At 41.7% G+C, this 19048-nt stretch overlaps 1 protein-coding gene across 2 annotated transcripts; it reads right to left on the bottom strand.

Annotated features, from left to right (window-relative positions):
• Nucleotides 1-1334: 1334 nt before the first annotated feature.
• On the bottom strand, nt 1335-16847 carry LOC311230078 (uncharacterized protein). Of its 2 annotated transcripts, none has more exons than XM_084316227.1 (4): nt 16725-16847; nt 15320-15528; nt 5751-5942; nt 1335-2583 (listed from the first exon to the last, which is right to left on the bottom strand). In XM_084316227.1, the coding sequence occupies exons 2-4, from the start codon at nt 15519-15521 to the stop codon at nt 2255-2257; spliced, it is 723 nt and encodes a 240-aa protein (XP_084172353.1). In that variant the 5' UTR covers nt 15522-15528; nt 16725-16847; the 3' UTR covers nt 1335-2254. The 2 variants fall into 2 exon arrangements, with proteins under 2 accessions (XP_084172353.1, XP_084172352.1); XM_084316226.1 differs by having other exon boundaries at nt 15320-15531; nt 16725-16831.
• Between the last annotated feature and the right edge of the window lie 2201 nt (nt 16848-19048).

Genomic DNA, 19048 nt, shown 5'->3' with positions numbered 1-19048 from the left:
TATCCAACAAGGCAATCAAACAATATTCATCGTAATTTCTTCCGCACAACATTAGGTCAGTTCAGTATAAGATTTAGAGGTCCTACTATTTGGAATTCAAAACCCTCCATAATAAAAATTTGCTCATATTAGGGCTGTCACAATTAATTAGGAATTTGAAAAATAGACATGCATTTTAATACCAAACTGCCAGTCGAATGTAAATTAACTAAAATGTATTATTATTGATATGAGAAGTGAAAGCGCATCACTGGTTCGTGTCCCTTTTTGGAAGAATGTGCCCGGAATACAAACCAATAAATGGGTAAAAAAAAACACAGCCCAACGCCTAATGATGTTTTCCTGTTGGCACCACCCATAATAGCAAATACAACACACTATTAACTTGTTAATTGAAAGCATTTTATGCCTGATTTGATGTGGTAATAATATGTCAATGTTGTCATTAATATTGGAATATCATTAGAATGTGGCTCATTCATATTCAAGCCTATTCATATTCAACCTAACCTATTCGTCTGCTACCTAACCTCGTGGTTTTGATGCGCGTGTTCAAATGCTTGTAACCCTGACCTCGTTTTCTTCTCCCCCTCCAGCGTGGGTAGATGTTTACTGGTCAACTAATATCGTGTCTCTTTTTCTCTCTTCCATCTAGTTTGGAAGACGCCGTCTCGGATACTCGTCGCGTTCATCCGCCTGTTAATTCCCTTGTTATTTTCTCCCCCCTGCCTCGCCAAGTCCCTCGTGTTATTTTCCCTCTCGGGAATCAGTTATTGTTTCGCCCCAGCGTGGCCGAGGCCACATGTTCCACTACATCTTTTCAACACGGTAAGATTTTATTTACATATTAAGTACACACACATAGTCTGCTACATCACACATACTTCGGGTTTTAACACACACCTCATAACCCATGTCCCGACCTGCTGACACTACCTTTCCACCGTTCATTGTTTGTATGCCTTGTACAGTTTTTCGTATTGTTGAATTTGTCTCTGTTTGTAAAAATAAATACACGCTTGTTTTAGCGTTTAAACTGTTGGACTGTTTCACTCTCTTATTTGGGTCCCGTTCCTCTGTTCCCATAACATGTTGACTGTCTGTGGCAGAAGTTAGCTCAGCCTGATCAACCCGTACAAAACATGTGTGATAATAGAGAAGAAGTGTGTGGTGCTATGTATTGATAAGATAAGATATTCCTTTATTGATCCCCTTGGGGAAATGTGGGTGTCATAGCAGCATGGGGGAGGGGGAGGGGAGGTACAGGTATGGGCAGGGTGATAGTAGGAAGACATAAATATAGCCAATAAAACTTGATCTGAATATAAAAAAAATACAAGGGGAAATATTTTTAATAATAATTGCACGCATTTGTGTATGCATTTGTAACAGTCTACAACAAGTAATTCCCAAGTTTACAAAAAAGAAAATAACATGCATTTATTAGAAATACTGCAGTTGAGAGGGCCCATATAAACCAATACAAGTAATAGCTTTGTTGTGTCTATCAATAAAAAAGTATAAAAATTACTCACTTTTCCCCTCTCAATAAAATATCATGACTTTCAACCTGCACACTTTAGTTGTAAACGCAGCACTGTCAAGACACCCGTCTTCACCACAAGGGGGCAATATAGTCCCACTGCAGCAGTCACCTTCAGAAACATATCTCTCTCTCTCTCTCTCTCCCTCTCTCTCTTTCTCTCTCTCTCTACCGACTACCTCTCTCTACCTCTCACTCTCTCAGACTCACTCACTCACTCTCTGTGTGTGTGTGTGTGTCTCTCTCTCTCTGTCTGTCTCTCTCTCTCTGTCTCTCACTCTCTCTCTGTCTCTCTCTCTGTCTCTCTGTCTCTCTCTCAACCATATGAACCAGACCAGCTGGAACCAGTTCATTCCCGATTCCGTTTCAACTTGCTCTCGAGAGTCTGAAGTTGTATTATTTAGTTCACGACAACAGTGGAAGGGTTCCCTGTTCGATTCCCGTTCCTCCCGGGCAGCAGCGTGTCAAAGTGTCCTCGATCAAGACACACTTCGCCCTAATTCCTCACGATGTTTAGGTTTGGGCACCTCGCGTGGTCGCCTCCGCCGTCAGTGTGAGTGAATGGGTGAACGTGAGGAACAAAGAATTGTAAATCGCTTTGGATAAGAGCTGTTATATAAATGCACCATTTACCATTTACTTTGTCACATTGTCTCCGCTCTTGTCTTGCGTTCCCCGCTCCACGTTCTCGTCTTGGGTTCCCCACCCCTCTCAGGGGGCCCACGTCAGCCTCCTGGGTAACGTGCCGCTGTCGCCGCCCTCCTGGACGCCGCCGGCGGGGTGGTACCCCTCGCTAAAGGAGCGCATGGCGCTCTTCAGCTGAGAAGACGCCCGCCACGACTCCACCTTCCTCTCTAGGTCCAGCAGGAGGTCCGGCACGACGCACTGCTCCACCAGGAAGACCGCGGGCTGCACGACCAATAGGAGGGCCCAGCCCAGGGCGCCGAACCAATAGGAGGAGCCCAAAAGGGTGAAGTCGCGGCCGATCTCCTCCCGGTGCTGATAGGTGAAGAGAGACCAGCTGAGCAGGAAGAAGAACCCTGGAGGCGGGAGAGGAGAGAAGACATGTTCTTAATGTATAAAGAGGAGAGAGAGGACATGTTCTTAATGTATGAAGAGGAGAGAGAGGACATGTTCTTAATGTATAAAGAGGAGAGAGAGAGGACATGTTCTTAATGTATGAAGAGGAGAGAGAGGACATGTTCTTAATGTATAAAGAGGAGAGAGAGAGGACATGTTCTTAATGTATGAAGAGGAGAGAGAGAGGACATGTTCTTAATGTATGAAGAGGAGAGAGAGGACATGTTCTTAATGTATAAAGAGGAGAGAGAGAGGACATGTTCTTAATGTATGAAGAGGAGAGAGAGAGGACATGTTCTTAATGTATGAAGAGGAGAGAGAGGACATGTTCTTAATGTATAAAGAGGAGAGAGAGGACATGTTCTTAATGTATGAAGAGGAGAGAGAGGACATGTTCTTAATGTATGAAGAGGAGAGAGAGAGGACATGTTCTTAATGTATAAAGAGGAGAGAGAGAGAACATGTTCTTAATGTATAAAGAGGAGAGAGAGGACATGTTCTTAATGTATGAAGAGGAGAGAGAGGACATGTTCTTAATGTATGAAGAGGAGAGAGAGGACATGTTCTTAATGTATGAAGAGGAGAGAGAGGACATGTTCTTAATGTATAAAGAGGAGAGAGAGAGGACATGTTCTTAATGTATGAAGAGGAGAGAGAGGACATGTTCTTAATGTATGAAGAGGAGAGAGAGGACATGTTCTTAATGTATAAAGAGGAGAGAGAGAGGACATGTTCTTAATGTATGAAGAGGAGAGAGAGAGGACATGTTCTTAATGTATGAAGAGGAGAGAGAGGACATGTTCTTAATGTATGAAGAGGAGAGAGAGAGGACATGTTCTTAATGTATGAAGAGGAGAGAGAGGACATGTTCTTAATGTATAAAGAGGAGAGAGAGGACATGTTCTTAATGTATAAAGAGGAGAGAGAGAGGACATGTTCTTAATGTATAAAGAGGAGAGAGAGAGGACATGTTCTTAATGTATAAAGAGGAGAGAGAGGACATGTTCTTAATGTATGAAGAGGAAAGAGAGAGGACATGTTCTTAATGTATAAAGAGGAGAGAGAGGACATGTTCTTAATGTATGAAGAGGAAAGAGAGGGGACATGTTCTTAATGTATGAAGAGGAGAGAGAGGACATGTTCTTAATGTATAAAGAGGAGAGAGAGGACATGTTCTTAATGTATGAAGAGGAAAGAGAGAGGACATGTTCTTAATGTATGAAGAGGAGAGAGAGAGGACATGTTCTTAATGTATGAAGAGGAGAGAGAGAGGACATGTTCTTAATGTATAAAGAGGAGAGAGAGGACATGTTCTTAATGTATGAAGAGGAGAGAGAGGACATGTTCTTAATGTATGAAGAGGAGAGAGAGGACATGTTCTTAATGTATGAAGAGGAAAGAGAGAGGACATGTTCTTAATGTATGAAGAGGAGAGAGAGGACATGTTCTTAATGTATAAAGAGGAGAGAGAGGACATGTTCTTAATGTATGAAGAGGAGAGAGAGGACATGTTCTTAATGTATGAAGAGGAGAGAGAGGACATGTTCTTAATGTATAAAGAGGAGAGAGAGGACATGTTCTTAATGTATGAAGAGGAGAGAGAGAGGACATGTTCTTAATGTATGAAGAGGAGAGAGAGGACATGTTCTTAATGTATGAAGAGGAGAGAGAGAGGACATGTTCTTAATGTATAAAGAGGAGAGAGAGGACATGTTCTTAATGTATGAAGAGGAGAGAGAGGACATGTTCTTAATGTATGAAGAGGAGAGAGAGAGGACATGTTCTTAATGTATGAAGAGGAGAGAGAGGACATGTTCTTAATGTATAAAGAGAGAGAGGACATGTTCTTAATGTATGAAGAGGAAAGAGAGAGGACATGTTCTTAATGTATAAAGAGGAGAGAGAGGACATGTTCTTAATGTATAAAGAGGAGAGAGAGAGGACATGTTCTTAATGTATAAAGAGGAGAGAGAGGACATGTTCTTAATGTATAAAGAGGAGAGAGAGAGGACATGTTCTTAATGTATGAAGAGGAGAGAGAGAGAGGACATGTTCTTAATGTATAAAGAGGAGAGAGAGAGGACATGTTCTTAATGTATGAAGAGGAGAGAGAGAGGACATGTTCTTAATGTATAAAGAGGAGAGAGAGGACATGTTCTTAATGTATAAAGAGGAGAGAGAGGACATGTTCTTAATGTATAAAGAGAGAGAGGACATGTTCTTAATGTATAAAGAGGAGAGAGAGAGGACATGTTCTTAATGTATGAAGAGGAGAGAGAGGACATGTTCTTAATGTATAAAGAGGAGAGAGAGAGGACATGTTCTTAATGTATGAAGAGGAGAGAGAGGACATGTTCTTAATGTATAAAGAGGAGAGAGAGGACATGTTCTTAATGTATAAAGAGGAGAGAGAGAGAGGACATGTTCTTAATGTATAAAGAGGAGAGAGAGAGGACATGTTCTTAATGTATAAAGAGGAGAGAGAGAGGACATGTTCTTAATGTATAAAGAGGAGAGAGAGAGGACATGTTCTTAATGTATAAAGAGGAGAGAGAGAGGACATGTTCTTAATGTATGAAGAGGAGAGAGAGAGGACATGTTCTTAATGTATGAAGAGGAGAGAGAGAGGACATGTTCTTAATGTATAAAGAGGAGAGAGAGGACATGTTCTTAATGTATGAAGAGGAGAGAGAGGACATGTTCTTAATGTATGAAGAGGAGAGAGAGGACATGTTCTTAATGTATAAAGAGGAGAGAGAGGACATGTTCTTAATGTATGAAGAGGAGAGAGAGGACATGTTCTTAATGTATAAAGAGGAGAGAGAGGACATGTTCTTAATGTATAAAGCTTTATGGTTTTAGATTAGATTAGATTATATTAGATTAGATTAGATTAGATTGGGTTAGATTAGATTATATTGGGTTCAATTAGATATATAATGTAATATGATATAACGTACAATACAGTATGTATTTGTACGTGTATTCTTTTTATTAATTAAATGCAATTAAAGCTCTTCTTCCCTTCTGTACCCATCGAAAAGAGATTTTTTTTGTCTAGATTTGAATTGATTTATGTTTTCACAATATGTATGTTCATCCTCCAGCTCTAGCCCATTCCACTGACCTGTAGGCGCCAAGGTGAGCAGCAGCAGGGTGGTCGGGTAGAGCGCCTGTCCCACCATGAGCAGAGAGCGCGTGTTGGAGTAGGAGCGCACCGTCTCAGACGTCCAGCAGAGGGCGAACAGGAGACACAGAGCACCTGAGCTCATGGCCATTAGGAACGAGACAACTCCAAACACCCTCTCAGCCTCCAGGGCTGCAAAACAGAGAAAGAGGGAGAGAGGGAGAGGGAGAAGGAGAGGGAGAGGGAGGGAGAGGGAGAGGGAGAGGGAGAGGGAGAGGGAGAGGGAGAGAGAGAGAGAGAGAGAGAGAGAGAGAGAGAGAGGGGGGAGAGAGAGAGAGCGGGGAGAGAGAGAAAGGGGGGTGCGTGAGGGAGGGATAGAGAGAGAGAGAGAGAGGGAGAGGGAGAGAGGGACGGGGAGAGAGAGGGAGAGAGGGAGAGAGAGAGACAGAGAGAGAGAGAGAGCGAGAGAGGGGGGAGAGAGAGGGAGAGAGAGGGGGAGAGAGAGGGAGGGAGAGGGAGAGAAGGGAGAGAGAGAGGGGGGAGGGAGAGGGAGATGGAGAGAGAGGGGGGAGAGAGAGGGGGGAGGGAGAGAGAGAGAGTGAGCACAGCCTTGCTATTGAAAAGGGGAGGCACAGGAAAACCTGGCTTCCTGCAGAGCAAAGGCTGTGCCTGAAACTGAGCCTGAAACTGCATGAGATATACTTCCTCACCAAATGTGAAAAATATAAATATATTAGAGAAACGCATTTTAAATGCAGACAGTGTGTGTGTGTGTGTGTGTGTGTGTGTGTGTGTGTGTGTGTGTGTGTGTGAGAGAGAGAGAGAGTGTGAGAAAGAGACTGAGAGAGAGAGTGAGAGAGAGAGAGAGAGAGAGAGAGAGAGTGAGAAAGAGAGAGTGAGAAAGAGAGAGAGAGAGAGAGAGAGAGAGAGAGAGAGCACGAGTAATATCACCTTTGTAGTAATTAAACCCCTAGTTTGTCAATGTAACGTGGTGCATTAAAACTTCACTCCAGTACAACAGGTAAACAATCCGTTCATCATTCTACAGATGCCATAGCAACGGTACAACCCCCACCGCCTGTACCTGAACAAGCAAAGAGGAACAACAGCTGTTCCCTTTTAATTATCTTTTCCCCCCTCCTTTTTCCGATTTTTCTCCCATCCCCGTGGTGTAGTGGTTAAACACTGCGCCTCACAGCAAGAAGGTCCAGGGTTCGATTCCCGCTTGGGGAACAGGTTTCCATGATGCCAGTTACCCAGGTGGGGTATCTCCCAGGCCTTTCTGTGTGGAGTTTGCATGTTCTCCCCGTGCTCGCAAGGGTTTCCCCCCCCCGATAAGATAAACCCAATGGAAAAACATGCACAACAACAAGATCGCTAACGCTGTGGCGTCCTTGACGAAGACGGACAGGAGCACTTGGATTGGTCCCCTGGCGCGGCTCACGTTGCGCCTGTCTGCTCCCGGCTGCCCTTGGAGGGGAAGGACGACGGGATGGGTTAATCGCAGATACGAATCGCATGCATGCATCGCATGCGTGCCGATTGATGACCTCTGAGCAGGTCCTAAATTATTATTATTCTTATTAGTCGTTATGCCAATTCCCAACCCCCTTCCTGGTTGTTGCGCACCCCCCCCCCCCCCTACTGTTGGTCCGGGAGGCCGGAGACTATCACATGTTTTCCTCCGACACATGTGCAGCCAGCCGGCAGCCAGCCTGGCAGTGCAGACTCTCACTGAGAGGGTGTAACGTGTGGAAGGTCACACTACCTCCCTCCAGATCCTTCCCTCGCTGTGCAGGCGCCCCGACCGAACTGTAGGAGTCGCTGTTTACAACGACCAGGACCCACCCACCAGCTTTCCCACCCCTAACACTGCCAATTGTGTTAGTATGAGCGACCAGCCAAGCTGGCAGCAACGCCGAGAGCTGGGCTCGAACCCAGTGTCTCCTGCGTTGGTGGCGAGTGCCTTGCCCACTACACCACCTAGCCGCCCAACAACAGCTGTTCCGTACGTCAGTGTAGTTATCAGTAGTTATGCCCCAAAACTATGGAACAAACTGCCGCAAAACATCAGGGAAGCCAACTCGCTAGACATCTTCAAAAGACAGCTTAAAACCTATCTCTTTGCTCAGGCATTTAAATGAAACATCAGGGATATCCTGACACAAATTGTACTTTACCTGCACTATTCTTATTCTGCCTACTTTTATACACTTCCTATCAAATTCATGTGTCGGTTCTATGCCAATTTTATCTCACTACCTCCTATGCACTGCAATTTTAAGAGCACTGCTCTGTTGTAATTCAAAATTGAACTATTTTATCAAACTTTTTACTTCTTACTGATGCACTGCTCTGTTGTATGTTAAATACCCTGTTGTATATCCGTTCTATTTTATCATGTTTAGCCTATTTTTAAACGGAATCCTTTTTAACAATTTTTATTATTTGTATTACTGAATGAAACTGTAAACAGAGAACCTATTGGGATGCTAGATCCTAATGTGAAACACTGTGATTTACCTTACCTTGCTACCTCTCTATCTTTTTTATGCTCGCTTATGGCTGTATTTTTTACTGTTGTGAAGCACTTTGAACTGCAACTTCTGTATTAAAAGTGCTATACAAATAAAGTTATTATTAAAGTTATTATTATCAGTGTACTGGTGACTCATGGCGGAGTGCTGATTCTGAATGTGTCAGACGACCACAAGAACAAGGCCAACAATGGGGGCCTGTGTCGGATAAAACAATGAACAGTAACTGGCAAAGGCCTGCTTTGTAGTTCCACAGTTCCCAAAGTAGGGTCCGGGGCCTGTCGGGGTGGTTCCGTGGAGTCCGAGGCAAAGCGGTTTTATCTCTCTCATTCAGTTCATTCTGTAGACAGACGTCAACACTCTGGCGATAAGGTATCAGAATGACTGGTTCCACTGTAGGGGTCACTGTTTCACCCTCTCACTGTTTCACCCTCTCACTGTTTCACTGTCACCCTTCCCCCGAACTATGAATCACTAAAGAAATTTTTTTAACTGCTGATTGAAACGTACAATGTTACTCACTGTGCCTTGTATATATATTATATTTATCTATTTTTACCTTATTTTCTAGCACTCGCTTGTATTTAAATTAAGGCTGTCAAAGTTAACGCGGTATTAACGCACGATTCTATTAACGCCACTACTTTTTTTAACTCACGATTAACTTTTTTGAAAAAAACATAATTGAATTTTCTTTTTTTTACTTAAAAAAGATTTAATTACTAGACTTCACTCAGGTGTATTATTGATACTCTCATTGATACTATGTTTGTTTCTGACTCAAAGTGTGTGTGTGTGTGTGTGTGTGTGTGTGTGTGAGAGAGATAGAGAGAGAGAGGGGGGTGAGAGAGATGAGGAAGGGGCAAGAGAGAAAGAGAGCTGGGAGAGTGTGTGTGTGAGAGAGGGGGGGGGGGTGAGTCCTCAGCCCTTGTGTGGGTGAATGTAACAAGTTCCTAACGTTTTCTTTCCCCTATTATTTCATGCACACTTTATTCGTTGTTTTAAATTATTATTTACTTTTAAGTTATTTTGTGCATCACTCTGTTTTGAATTTGATGCAAATTTGCAATGCATGAGGGTCATCTTTTTGTGTTAAATGGCTGCATAAAGCATTTGTTGACTCATGTTGATAACAGTATTAAAACTTGGAACTTGAAAAAGATCTGTTTAAGGTAGATAAACAAATGTATTAAAGAAATGCGATTAATTTGCGATTGATCGCGAGTTATCTATGGACAATCATGCGATTAATCAGATTAAATATTTTAATCGATTGACAGCACTAATTTAAATATGTTTTTGTTCCACCCCCCAGGGTCGGTACCGACCCCTAAATGACATTATGATCATAGATCCATATTTTTCAGAGTGATGCAAAAAAACTGCGATTTTAAAATCAAACGTTTTCAAGTATTAACATCACTAACATGTCACAAAAGCATGTAGAATGTATATTATCATCAATACGTTAGTTTAGGAATAGGTTAAAAGTGCCAAAATATAGTTATACGTTTTCAATTTGCGATCGCCTAGCCAAGCCGAAACCGGAAATGGACATTTTGAACCATGGGAATTGTAGTCTTTTTGCAGCCATTTTGTAGAGGGCATTCATAGCAGTCGACCAGCGTTGGAATTTTTTCATATTCATATTCTCCTTTGTTTCATCACAATTTAAGCAAGCCTAGTAATAGACACAATATTTCGGACACTATGTGAATACATTCCCTGAGGTCCATAGATGTCCCTAGATACCAAGAATATGCAAATAGCCCTTGTAGAAGTGGAGCAATATTCCATTTAGCTAGGTATATATTTTATGCAGATTTTCACATTGTGTGGAACAGGTTAAGTATTGTGTGATTTTGTGTGAAGGGCGGACTAGCAAAGTAAGATTTCCATTGTATGGCAAACTGTCTGTTTAACGGTGCACATAAATAATAAATAAACAATCTTGAATCGTGAATCTTGAATCTTGAATCAGGGGATAATGTATCAGAATGACTGGTTCCATTGTAGGGGTCACTGTTTACACCCTTTCAGCTGCTGTACGGAACCAGACTGAATCACATCTGACAATACAAATATTCTAAAGTAGTTTAAAGTTTAACGTTTTGTTTTATTTGTCACGTTGATTGATTGATTGAAACATTTATTAACAGATTGCAGAATGGGTACAGTACAGTACAGCTGGGTGGGGTGGGGGGGGGGGGCTGTACATTGGAGGTGGGGGGGGGGGGGGGGTTGGGTAGGGGGTGGGTGGGTGGACGACACTGTACACTGTACATTGGAATACTGACAAAGCCATACTTGGTAATTTACTGTACAACTGGGTTAGGACATTTGTAGGGGCCAGTTTCGAATTGCAGTCTCCCGTAGGTGTTCTTTGGGTAGGGCGTTCCACATTGATGTGGCATAATTGCGAAACGTGTTTAGTCCCTTGTTTGAGCCGAATCTGGGTTTAACATGATACAGTATACAGTATACAGTACATGTACATTACAGTGAAATGCTTGGTTCTGTATGAGCCCCCTGAGAATGTGCTTCATACTGTCAAAAAAAAAAAAAAGGTAAAAAGAATAAAGTCCAAACACAACCTCAGCTGGGAAAACCTGACAAAATACACTGATGCTGCCCTACTGTTCAAGATTTTAAATGGCAAGGCCCCTCCACCTCTCAGTACTTTTGTCAAACAAAAAACATCTTATAATAGGTCCACAAGATCGAGAGGGGACTGTACTGTGCCGTTTAGGTCCAGCTCCTTCAGTCAGTCCTGTTTTCCAGTCAGAGCCACTCAGTTCTGGAACATCCTACCAACTGGAATAAGACACTGTGCTACCTACCACACCTTTACAGACAAACTCAAGACCTGGTAACCAATCAAACATGTGATCATCGGTTCATTGTGTATTTTATTATTGCTTTTACTATTATGTTGGATTGTGTTGTAAATACTGTGTTTTACTTGTAATGCTTCTGTTTTACATTAGGTGTATGGTTTTACAACATTTTGCCAAAAGGACTACAGTTGTGAATTAGCCAGCTGGCTAAAACTGGCACATTTACAGAAATGTTGATTCATTAATGTGTAATGTCCTTTTTTAAATAAACTGAAACTGAGAGTACAAAATGAATGACGTACAAAATGCTAACTTTTTAAAATGCTAAAAATTTGTTATGGATGTAGTGCAAATCTTTTTGTAATACATAAAAAAATTATGGTGTAGTGTTAAAAGTGCTTAAAGTAGGGTACTTGGGATAAAAATAAATAAACGTATACTGTATATAGGGGTCTGTGGTCTAATGCCTATCAAATCTGAGGCCTGTGACTTGATTGATTGATTGATTGAAAACTTTATTAACAGATTGCAGAATGGGTACAATACAGTACGGCTCAATACACACAATTGTTAAGGGGATTCAGACCAGAGAAAGACTTTCGTCTTGTTTACATCAGAGTCCCCCCATTTTCAATTCATCATAACATTTATGACATACACAACATACAGATAGACAGTACTGTTTAAGAGACAGAGTTTCTAAAAGAGAATATATACATTTGAGGGGGAGGAAATTGTACATTGGAGGGGGTTGGGGGGGGGGGGGGGGTTGGACATTTACCGGGGCCAGTTTCGACTTGACGTTTTGGAACTCCTGTTTTAGTTGAGGTTGAGCGGCTGAAAACACTACGATTCAGCCGACCCAGGATTTCAACAAGTATTGTTCGACGCAGCACTTTAACACTCTCCTGGGAATGTGGAGGAGGGCTACAGGGAGCAGGCTCAAACCTGTTTACCAGCGCAGTCCCATCCTCCCGGGCGTCCCAGGCGCCCCAGCCCCGCACGAGCATGTTGCCAGAAGCTCCTGACCTTCCCAGGTAGAAGACGACTTGCCCCCCCCCCCCGGGGCCACTCCCCAGTGGAACTAACCGTCTTATCAACTTCCCCAGCCGAACGGCAGGGGACTTACTTAACCCTTTCACTGTGACAATACAGAAGGTTAACCCTTTCACTGCCACACTACCAAAGGGTTAACCCCTTTACTGTGACAATACAGAAGGTTAACCCGTTCGCGTGTAACTGTTCCGCAACAGTAAGTGACTTCCGGGGTAGGCCTGATTGGCCCCGACAGGCACGTGACGCGGCAAACTCAGGACGCGCAACGAGGCTGCTGAGAGCTGTCGCGCGGAAATAGGCTGTCTATTGCCATTCTCTAACACAAACTCTAACCTTAACCAGCTCCTTAACAGCGCCTAAACTTAACCGTTCTAACCTTAACCAACTCCGAAACAATGCCTAACCTTAACCTTAACCTTAACCATGCCTAACCTTAACCATAGAAAGAATATTGCCATTCTCTAACACAAACTCTAACCTTAACCAGCTCCTTAACAGCGCCTAAACTTAACCGTTCTAACCTTAACCAACTCCGAAACAATGCCTAACCTTAACCTTAACCTTAACCATGCCTAACCTTAACCGGCGAAAGAATACACGTTAAAAAAAAATCACGTTAAAAAAAAAAAATTCTATGGGATTCGAACTCGTCAACAACGGACCGCAGGATCGCAGGACCGCTGCTCTGCGAGGTGAGCTGAAGCGCCGAACGAAAGTTATAGCGGATTTGGACGGTTACATCATTCCGCAAGCTCTGCCGCTCCGCTCTGCGGAGCGTGCCGCGCGGCAGAGAAAGTTGCGCGTCACGTGCCTGTCGGGGCCAATCAGGCCTACCCCGGAAGTCACTTACTGTTGCGGATAAGCTATAAGCAACCCGTTCACTGCCACACGACAAAGGGTTAACCATTTCATAACCACACTACAGAAGGTTAACCCTTTCACTAAGCCTTCTCTTAGTTTTAACCTTTTTATACATGTCTTGTGTGTTTTATCCCTTTTTTCTATGTTTTTATGCCTTGTTTTTTTAATTGCCTATGTTTTTAAAGTCTATGTTTTTACCCTGTAGCACTCTGAGATTTGGTTTCCAAATGTAGAGTGCACTACAAATTGAATGTATTATTATTATTATTATTATTTTATAATTATTTTATTATTATTATTATTATTATTATTATTATTATTATTATTATCACGATACAGAATGTTAACCCTTTCACTGCCAAACGACAAAGGGTTAACCCTTTCACTACCACACTACATAAGGTTAACCCTTTCACTACCACACTACAGACGGTTAACCCTTTCACTGCAACATGACAAAGTAGGGCTGGGCGATATGATGATATTATATAAATATCGGGTACAGTTCATTAACAATACACTTTTTCAACGTATCGTGGATATCGTGATGTTTTGCCCAATAGGATTGTTCGTTGAGGTAAAATCATTATGGCTCATTTAGTCATCCTGTGGTGCACTGGTCTCCTACTAGTCGGTTGCGGGGAGCTAATGTAAGTAGCTTTGTTGATGTCAGCACACCGGACATTCAGGAAGTCAAAAACGAATGGCGCTTGCCGATTGGTGCTAAGAACAGCAGGGCGGGTGCAAGCGGTGTGACGTAATTGGCAGACTCGACTGTCAATCAAAATTATTCTGTTGTCCGTCAGAATGAATGAATGAAAACTTTATTAACATATTGCAGAATGGGTACAATACAGTACAGGAGGATGAAGACCAGAAAAAGACTTTCGGCTTTTTTACATAAGGGTCCTCCATTTTCAATTCATCAAAACATTTAGAGACATACAAATATACAGTAGTTTCATAAAAATGCTAAAATGCTATTGATTGATTGATTGATTGATTTAAAACTTTATTAACATATTGCAGAATGGGTACAGTACAGCTCAATACATACAATTGTTAAGGGGATGCAGACCAGAGAAAGACTTTTGTCTTGTTTACATCAGGGTCCCCCATTTTCAATTCATCATATTTCATATCTAAATCATATAATATCTCATTGCTAAATATATGCAATATATTATAATCTAATAATCCAATAATCTAAATCTAATATATAATATAAAAATGCTAAATGCATGGGTATTTTATTTTGTCTTTAATGTTAGCTTGCAAACTCAAATACTGTCTTGGTAAGCCTCATAATGAATCGTTTGGGGTAAAAAAGAAAAACATCGTGATGTGTATCGTGTATCGCCGAAAGGTCAGAAAATATCGTGATATCATATTTAGGCCATATCGCCCAGCCCTATGACAAAGGGTTAACCCTTTCACTACCACACTACATAAGGTTAACCCTTTCACTACCACACTACAGACGGTTAACCCTTTCACTGCAACATGACAAAGGGTTAACCCTTTCACTACCACACTACAGGTTAACCCTTTCATTACCACACTACAGACGGTTAACCTTGTAGTGAAAGGGTTAACCTTCTGTAGTGTGGTAGTGAAAGGGTTAATGCTGGTGAAGCGCACTGCCCCCCCCCTAATGTGTTGAACATAAACAGATTTGTTATTCACCATGTTGTCTGTCTAGCGACGTTTGACCTTTACCGTCTTTTCGTTCTTTTTTTTATAGTGGATACTAGGCTACAGTAAAAATTATTATATATATACGGTAAGAATAAATATATGTATACGGTATATACAGCATTATTGTACATGCTATTATACAGAGTTGTATGGGTTACATTTACATTTAGTCATTTAACTGAATGCTTTTATCCAAAGCGACTTACAAGTTCTGTACGACAAGTCATCAGGAAGGGCACAACTCTATCAGCTGAGTAACACTGTTCATCAAAGTGTTGAGTGCTACAGTGTAGGTTCGTTTATTAGGACAAGTGCACGACAGTAAGGTTAGTTAGGGTTAGAGTTTTTTTTGGATAATGTTTGAAGAAGTGCGTCTGCGTTATATGCAGTATGTTTGAGTAGGTATATAGAATGATTATACAGGTATATTCAGACAGATATGGATATAGGTAAGGGATATGTACAGATATAGATATAGTATCTACAGATGTGTAAAAATGATTATATGCAGCAGGTATATAAATGACAGCATGCCAGAGGTACGAGTTATTTGGAGTTAAGTGCGGCTCCGGTCGCTCACCTTTGAAGATGACGCCCTCTGGGTGCCGGGCCTGGGCCGCCAGCTCGGTGTCCGTGTCGCTCCACGCCGTCCAGAGACCCCGGCCCGCCAGCCAGGACGGCGTCCACACTGCGAACGATACGCACAGGCATCCCAGCAGCCCGACGCACGACTCCGCCAACCGGAACCGACTGATGGGGTCCCCCAGCTCCAGAACCGGCATTATACCGCTGCTGTCCCGGGAAGAGACCGACGACGAAGGGAGACAACAAGTAGAGACGACTCGAGTAGAGACAAGTAGAGACAAGTAGAGACTGGCGAGCTGGAGAACAACACGACTAACTCGTCTCCAAACTGTCCTGCGAGCAGAACACGTTTCTGATTTAATTAAACCCTTTTACCCCCTGTAGGCATATTAACATTCCATGTCAGTGAAGTGGTTTTGTTTGCATTCGTTTCTTTGAAGTTCAATTTCAACTCTAAAAGATGTCTGTACATATGAATAATAATCATCACAATAATAAACATGATAATCATACACATATTTTATATCATTTGAAAGCCCTATAGTTGTGATATTTAATATGGTACCAAATATGAGGTACTTTGAAATGCCCAGTAACTAATAATGTAATAACAAACCCATGAGGTTCTGGTTCTGGAAGGGCCAGATTTGGAACAATAGGCCCCAGAGGGTTAATTCCGCCTGGATAATTTGTTGTATTTTGGGATGTAAAATGGTCAAAGAATGTCCTAGGATTAGGCTAAGTGTTTTGCCCTTTTTTCCTTTGTTACTTAATCTTTCAATATCTGGCAGTTATTTAACATTACTGTATGATTAAGTGTGTAACAACAAGGAAAGACAGGTAGTGGGGGGAAAGTATTGTTTTTAGAACTAGGAGGACTTTTGAAAGGCAACATCTTATGACAAGGTATGAGCAATTTAGCTAATATTAGGATTATATTCAAATGTATTGTCGTCATACAGCACAAGTACAGTACAACACAACAACAAACATCTAACCAGAGTGCACATGTTACAGTAAAGTGCAATAGTAATATACAATGTGCAGGTGATTAAACTGGGTATACAATATATGAATTAGTACTACTACTAAACTAATACTAAATTACTAGTACTATAGTTTGTCCAATTTAAGCATAGTTAAACGTGTGATTATGCCAAATAATGCCATTGTTGTTCCATATTGTACTATACATTCAACACTGCTTCGTCCCATTAGCCAAACCATGACCAGTGATACTGTATAATCTCATTGTATTGTTGTTTTCTTATAGCCTAATGTGTACATTAGATTGCCACGACACAATTACCCAATTATCACCACCATAAGATGTTCCAAAGATATAACTGAGTAACTTACAACATTAGTACACTACTCGTATTTAAAGCAGCATATCTTACCTTGTTGAAGAACAATCAGTGCTCAATGTCTCTGGAACAGACGCTGGTTGTATGTCTATACTGTACAAACAGGAGTCCAAACACTGATACGTAGTGACTAACAACAAGCAAACCACAAGCCCTCTCTCTCTTCTCTCTTCTCACCCACAGACCATACAGTGGAACATGACACTGTGCCCCACCCCCTCTCATATTGCTCCGCCAGTTAGAACGGAAACTCCCGTCAATCTGTGTCCGTTGTGTGACATCATCATCTCATGCTGCACGGAAAGTGAAAGCAATATCAACAAAGAGGATCCGATAAAAAAAAGAGGAGAATAATAAACTGTATTTGTATAGCACCGTGACCTTTCCTTTCACACAAGAATTGCAGCCCAAATTCACAGGCAGCAGTGATGCAGACACAAAATAGACATAGGCATAATAAAATGAGCATAAAATTGCCATAATTCAGAGAATTGATTACATTAAAAAACCTCCCGAAAGAATTGTAATAGTCCTCTGTCATTGAAATCTATAATAAAGATTGTAAAAGGATGGAACTTTGAACTTTGGTAAAGCAAGGAGGAGCAAATCAGACTTTGTTTTAAGTTGTGAACCAGTGGTTAACTATCTGACATGACATCCATGTTCCATAATAAGAGGAAGCCTGAGAAATGTATAGTCCCCTGTAAACACAACAGGAAGACAGGTCAAATGTCATTTAGATATAGAGGTGCAGTGGAGTGGAACAAACGACCATCAATATCAAGGAAACCCAGAGCGCTGCAGTGTTCAGATCCAGGATCAGGGAGCCGCTGTTTAGCAACCTGCCACTGTGATGTTGGTGCGACTGTATTATGTGCTGAACCTCTGGTGAACGATGAGTAATGTCTCTATGCACTTTGTTGATGAAAATAATTACTGTTTTTAATGCACCAATGAACATGAATGATGCTTTTTATAAAAAAAACAAAAAAAACATGAATACTATCATAACCCCCCCCCCCCCACACACACAAACACACCCAATGGGAATTACATTTCCGGCGCTCAGTTATGATTTTCTGTTTATCATGGGTATCTATGAGATTCTCAGCCATTAATGTTTCTATTTGGCTCAGTTTGTTGGGTCAATTACGTCTGTTGTCAGTGTTGTGTGTCAAATGAAGGCTTCTAACAATGGGTGGAGGGTGGGGACCCAATAAAATCATCATTATTATAATATCAGATTTACTCATTTGACTACTTAGTCTTAGTGTGTAAAAAATTAAACATTACAAAATGTAAACATTTTCTTTGATGCAAAAGTGACACTTTCCGTGTTTCTGAAGTGGGATTTTTAGATTTTGATTGATTGTGCTTCACTGCATGTAGGCCTATAGGCTCATCTCTGGTTCCAGTCAAGTTGTTGGCCTGATATTAAAGCAATCAATCAATCAATCAATCAATCAATCAATCAATCAATCATCTTTATTAACAGACACAGGGTCCACAGAGTAAAAAACACACAAACATAATCAACAAATTACATCACAATAAATAAAAACATAAACCAATAGCAGCTCTACAACAGGGCACTGTACCAATACTTCCAGACACAGGACTGGACATTGAGGTCACAGAGACTATAGGTTGAGTCGGCAACAGGATGATCCTGTTCTGAGACCCATTCAGACGACAGATACATTTGTACATCAGGTATCTCAGCAGAGCATGAAGGAGTTAACTCCAGCAGCACAAAACATCTCACTGGTGCTGCAGCACCTAGGCTTCCTCAGCACAATCCTCAGGCAATCATTGTAAGCAACCTAAGTTTATGAAAACTAGCCTGCTGCTTAAACTTGACCCACAAGGGGGCAGTATAGAGAGGAGTGCAATAGGCCCTAAAACAGGTTAACTTTCACCCCAGCAGAGCAGAAATGGAACTTCTACCTCAGCATGTTCGCTTGAGCATACAGTACTCGCCGCTGTCGGTACATGTCATCATAATCATCACTAATTTGATCAGTAATAATGTGACCCAAATATTTTGTACTACAGCAGACGGCCAGCACCAGCCCAGACAGATAGAAAGAAGGACAAATAAATATCCTTATCGCTTTTAGTCCTGCAAATCAGAATGACACACTTCTTGGCATTGTATTTCACGTCATGCCTTACTCCACAATCAGAACAGATATTGAGCAGCTCTTGGAAACCACTACTACTTGGCGACAGGATGGCCAAATCATCAGCATACATGATGCTCCCCCCCCCCCCGAAATCCACAACGCCTGGACACCTTCAAAACTGCTCTCAAAACACACCTCTTCACCAAGGCTTTTCCCCATCAGTTAGTTTAG

This window comes from Notolepis coatsorum (assembly GCF_963971535.1).
Source record: "Notolepis coatsorum genome assembly, chromosome: 6".
NCBI classification, from domain to species: Eukaryota; Metazoa; Chordata; class Actinopteri; order Aulopiformes; family Paralepididae; genus Notolepis; species Notolepis coatsorum.
Note: the sequence above shows the minus strand (reverse complement) of the source record. Positions and strands in the feature narration are given on the sequence as shown.

Excerpts from the sequence above, each read along its gene's own strand:
- LOC311230078 (XM_084316227.1), bottom strand. The coding sequence starts at position 15,521 with ATGCCGGTTCTGGAGCTGGGGGACCCCATCAGTCGGTTCCGGTTGGCG. Across the intron at positions 5,943-15,319 it reads AGAGGGCGTCATCTTCAAAG|CCCTGGAGGCTGAGAGGGTG; the intron begins GTGAGCGACCGG and ends TCTGTTTTGCAG. Across the intron at positions 2,584-5,750 it reads GCTCACCTTGGCGCCTACAG|GGTTCTTCTTCCTGCTCAGC; the intron begins GTCAGTGGAATG and ends TCCCGCCTCCAG.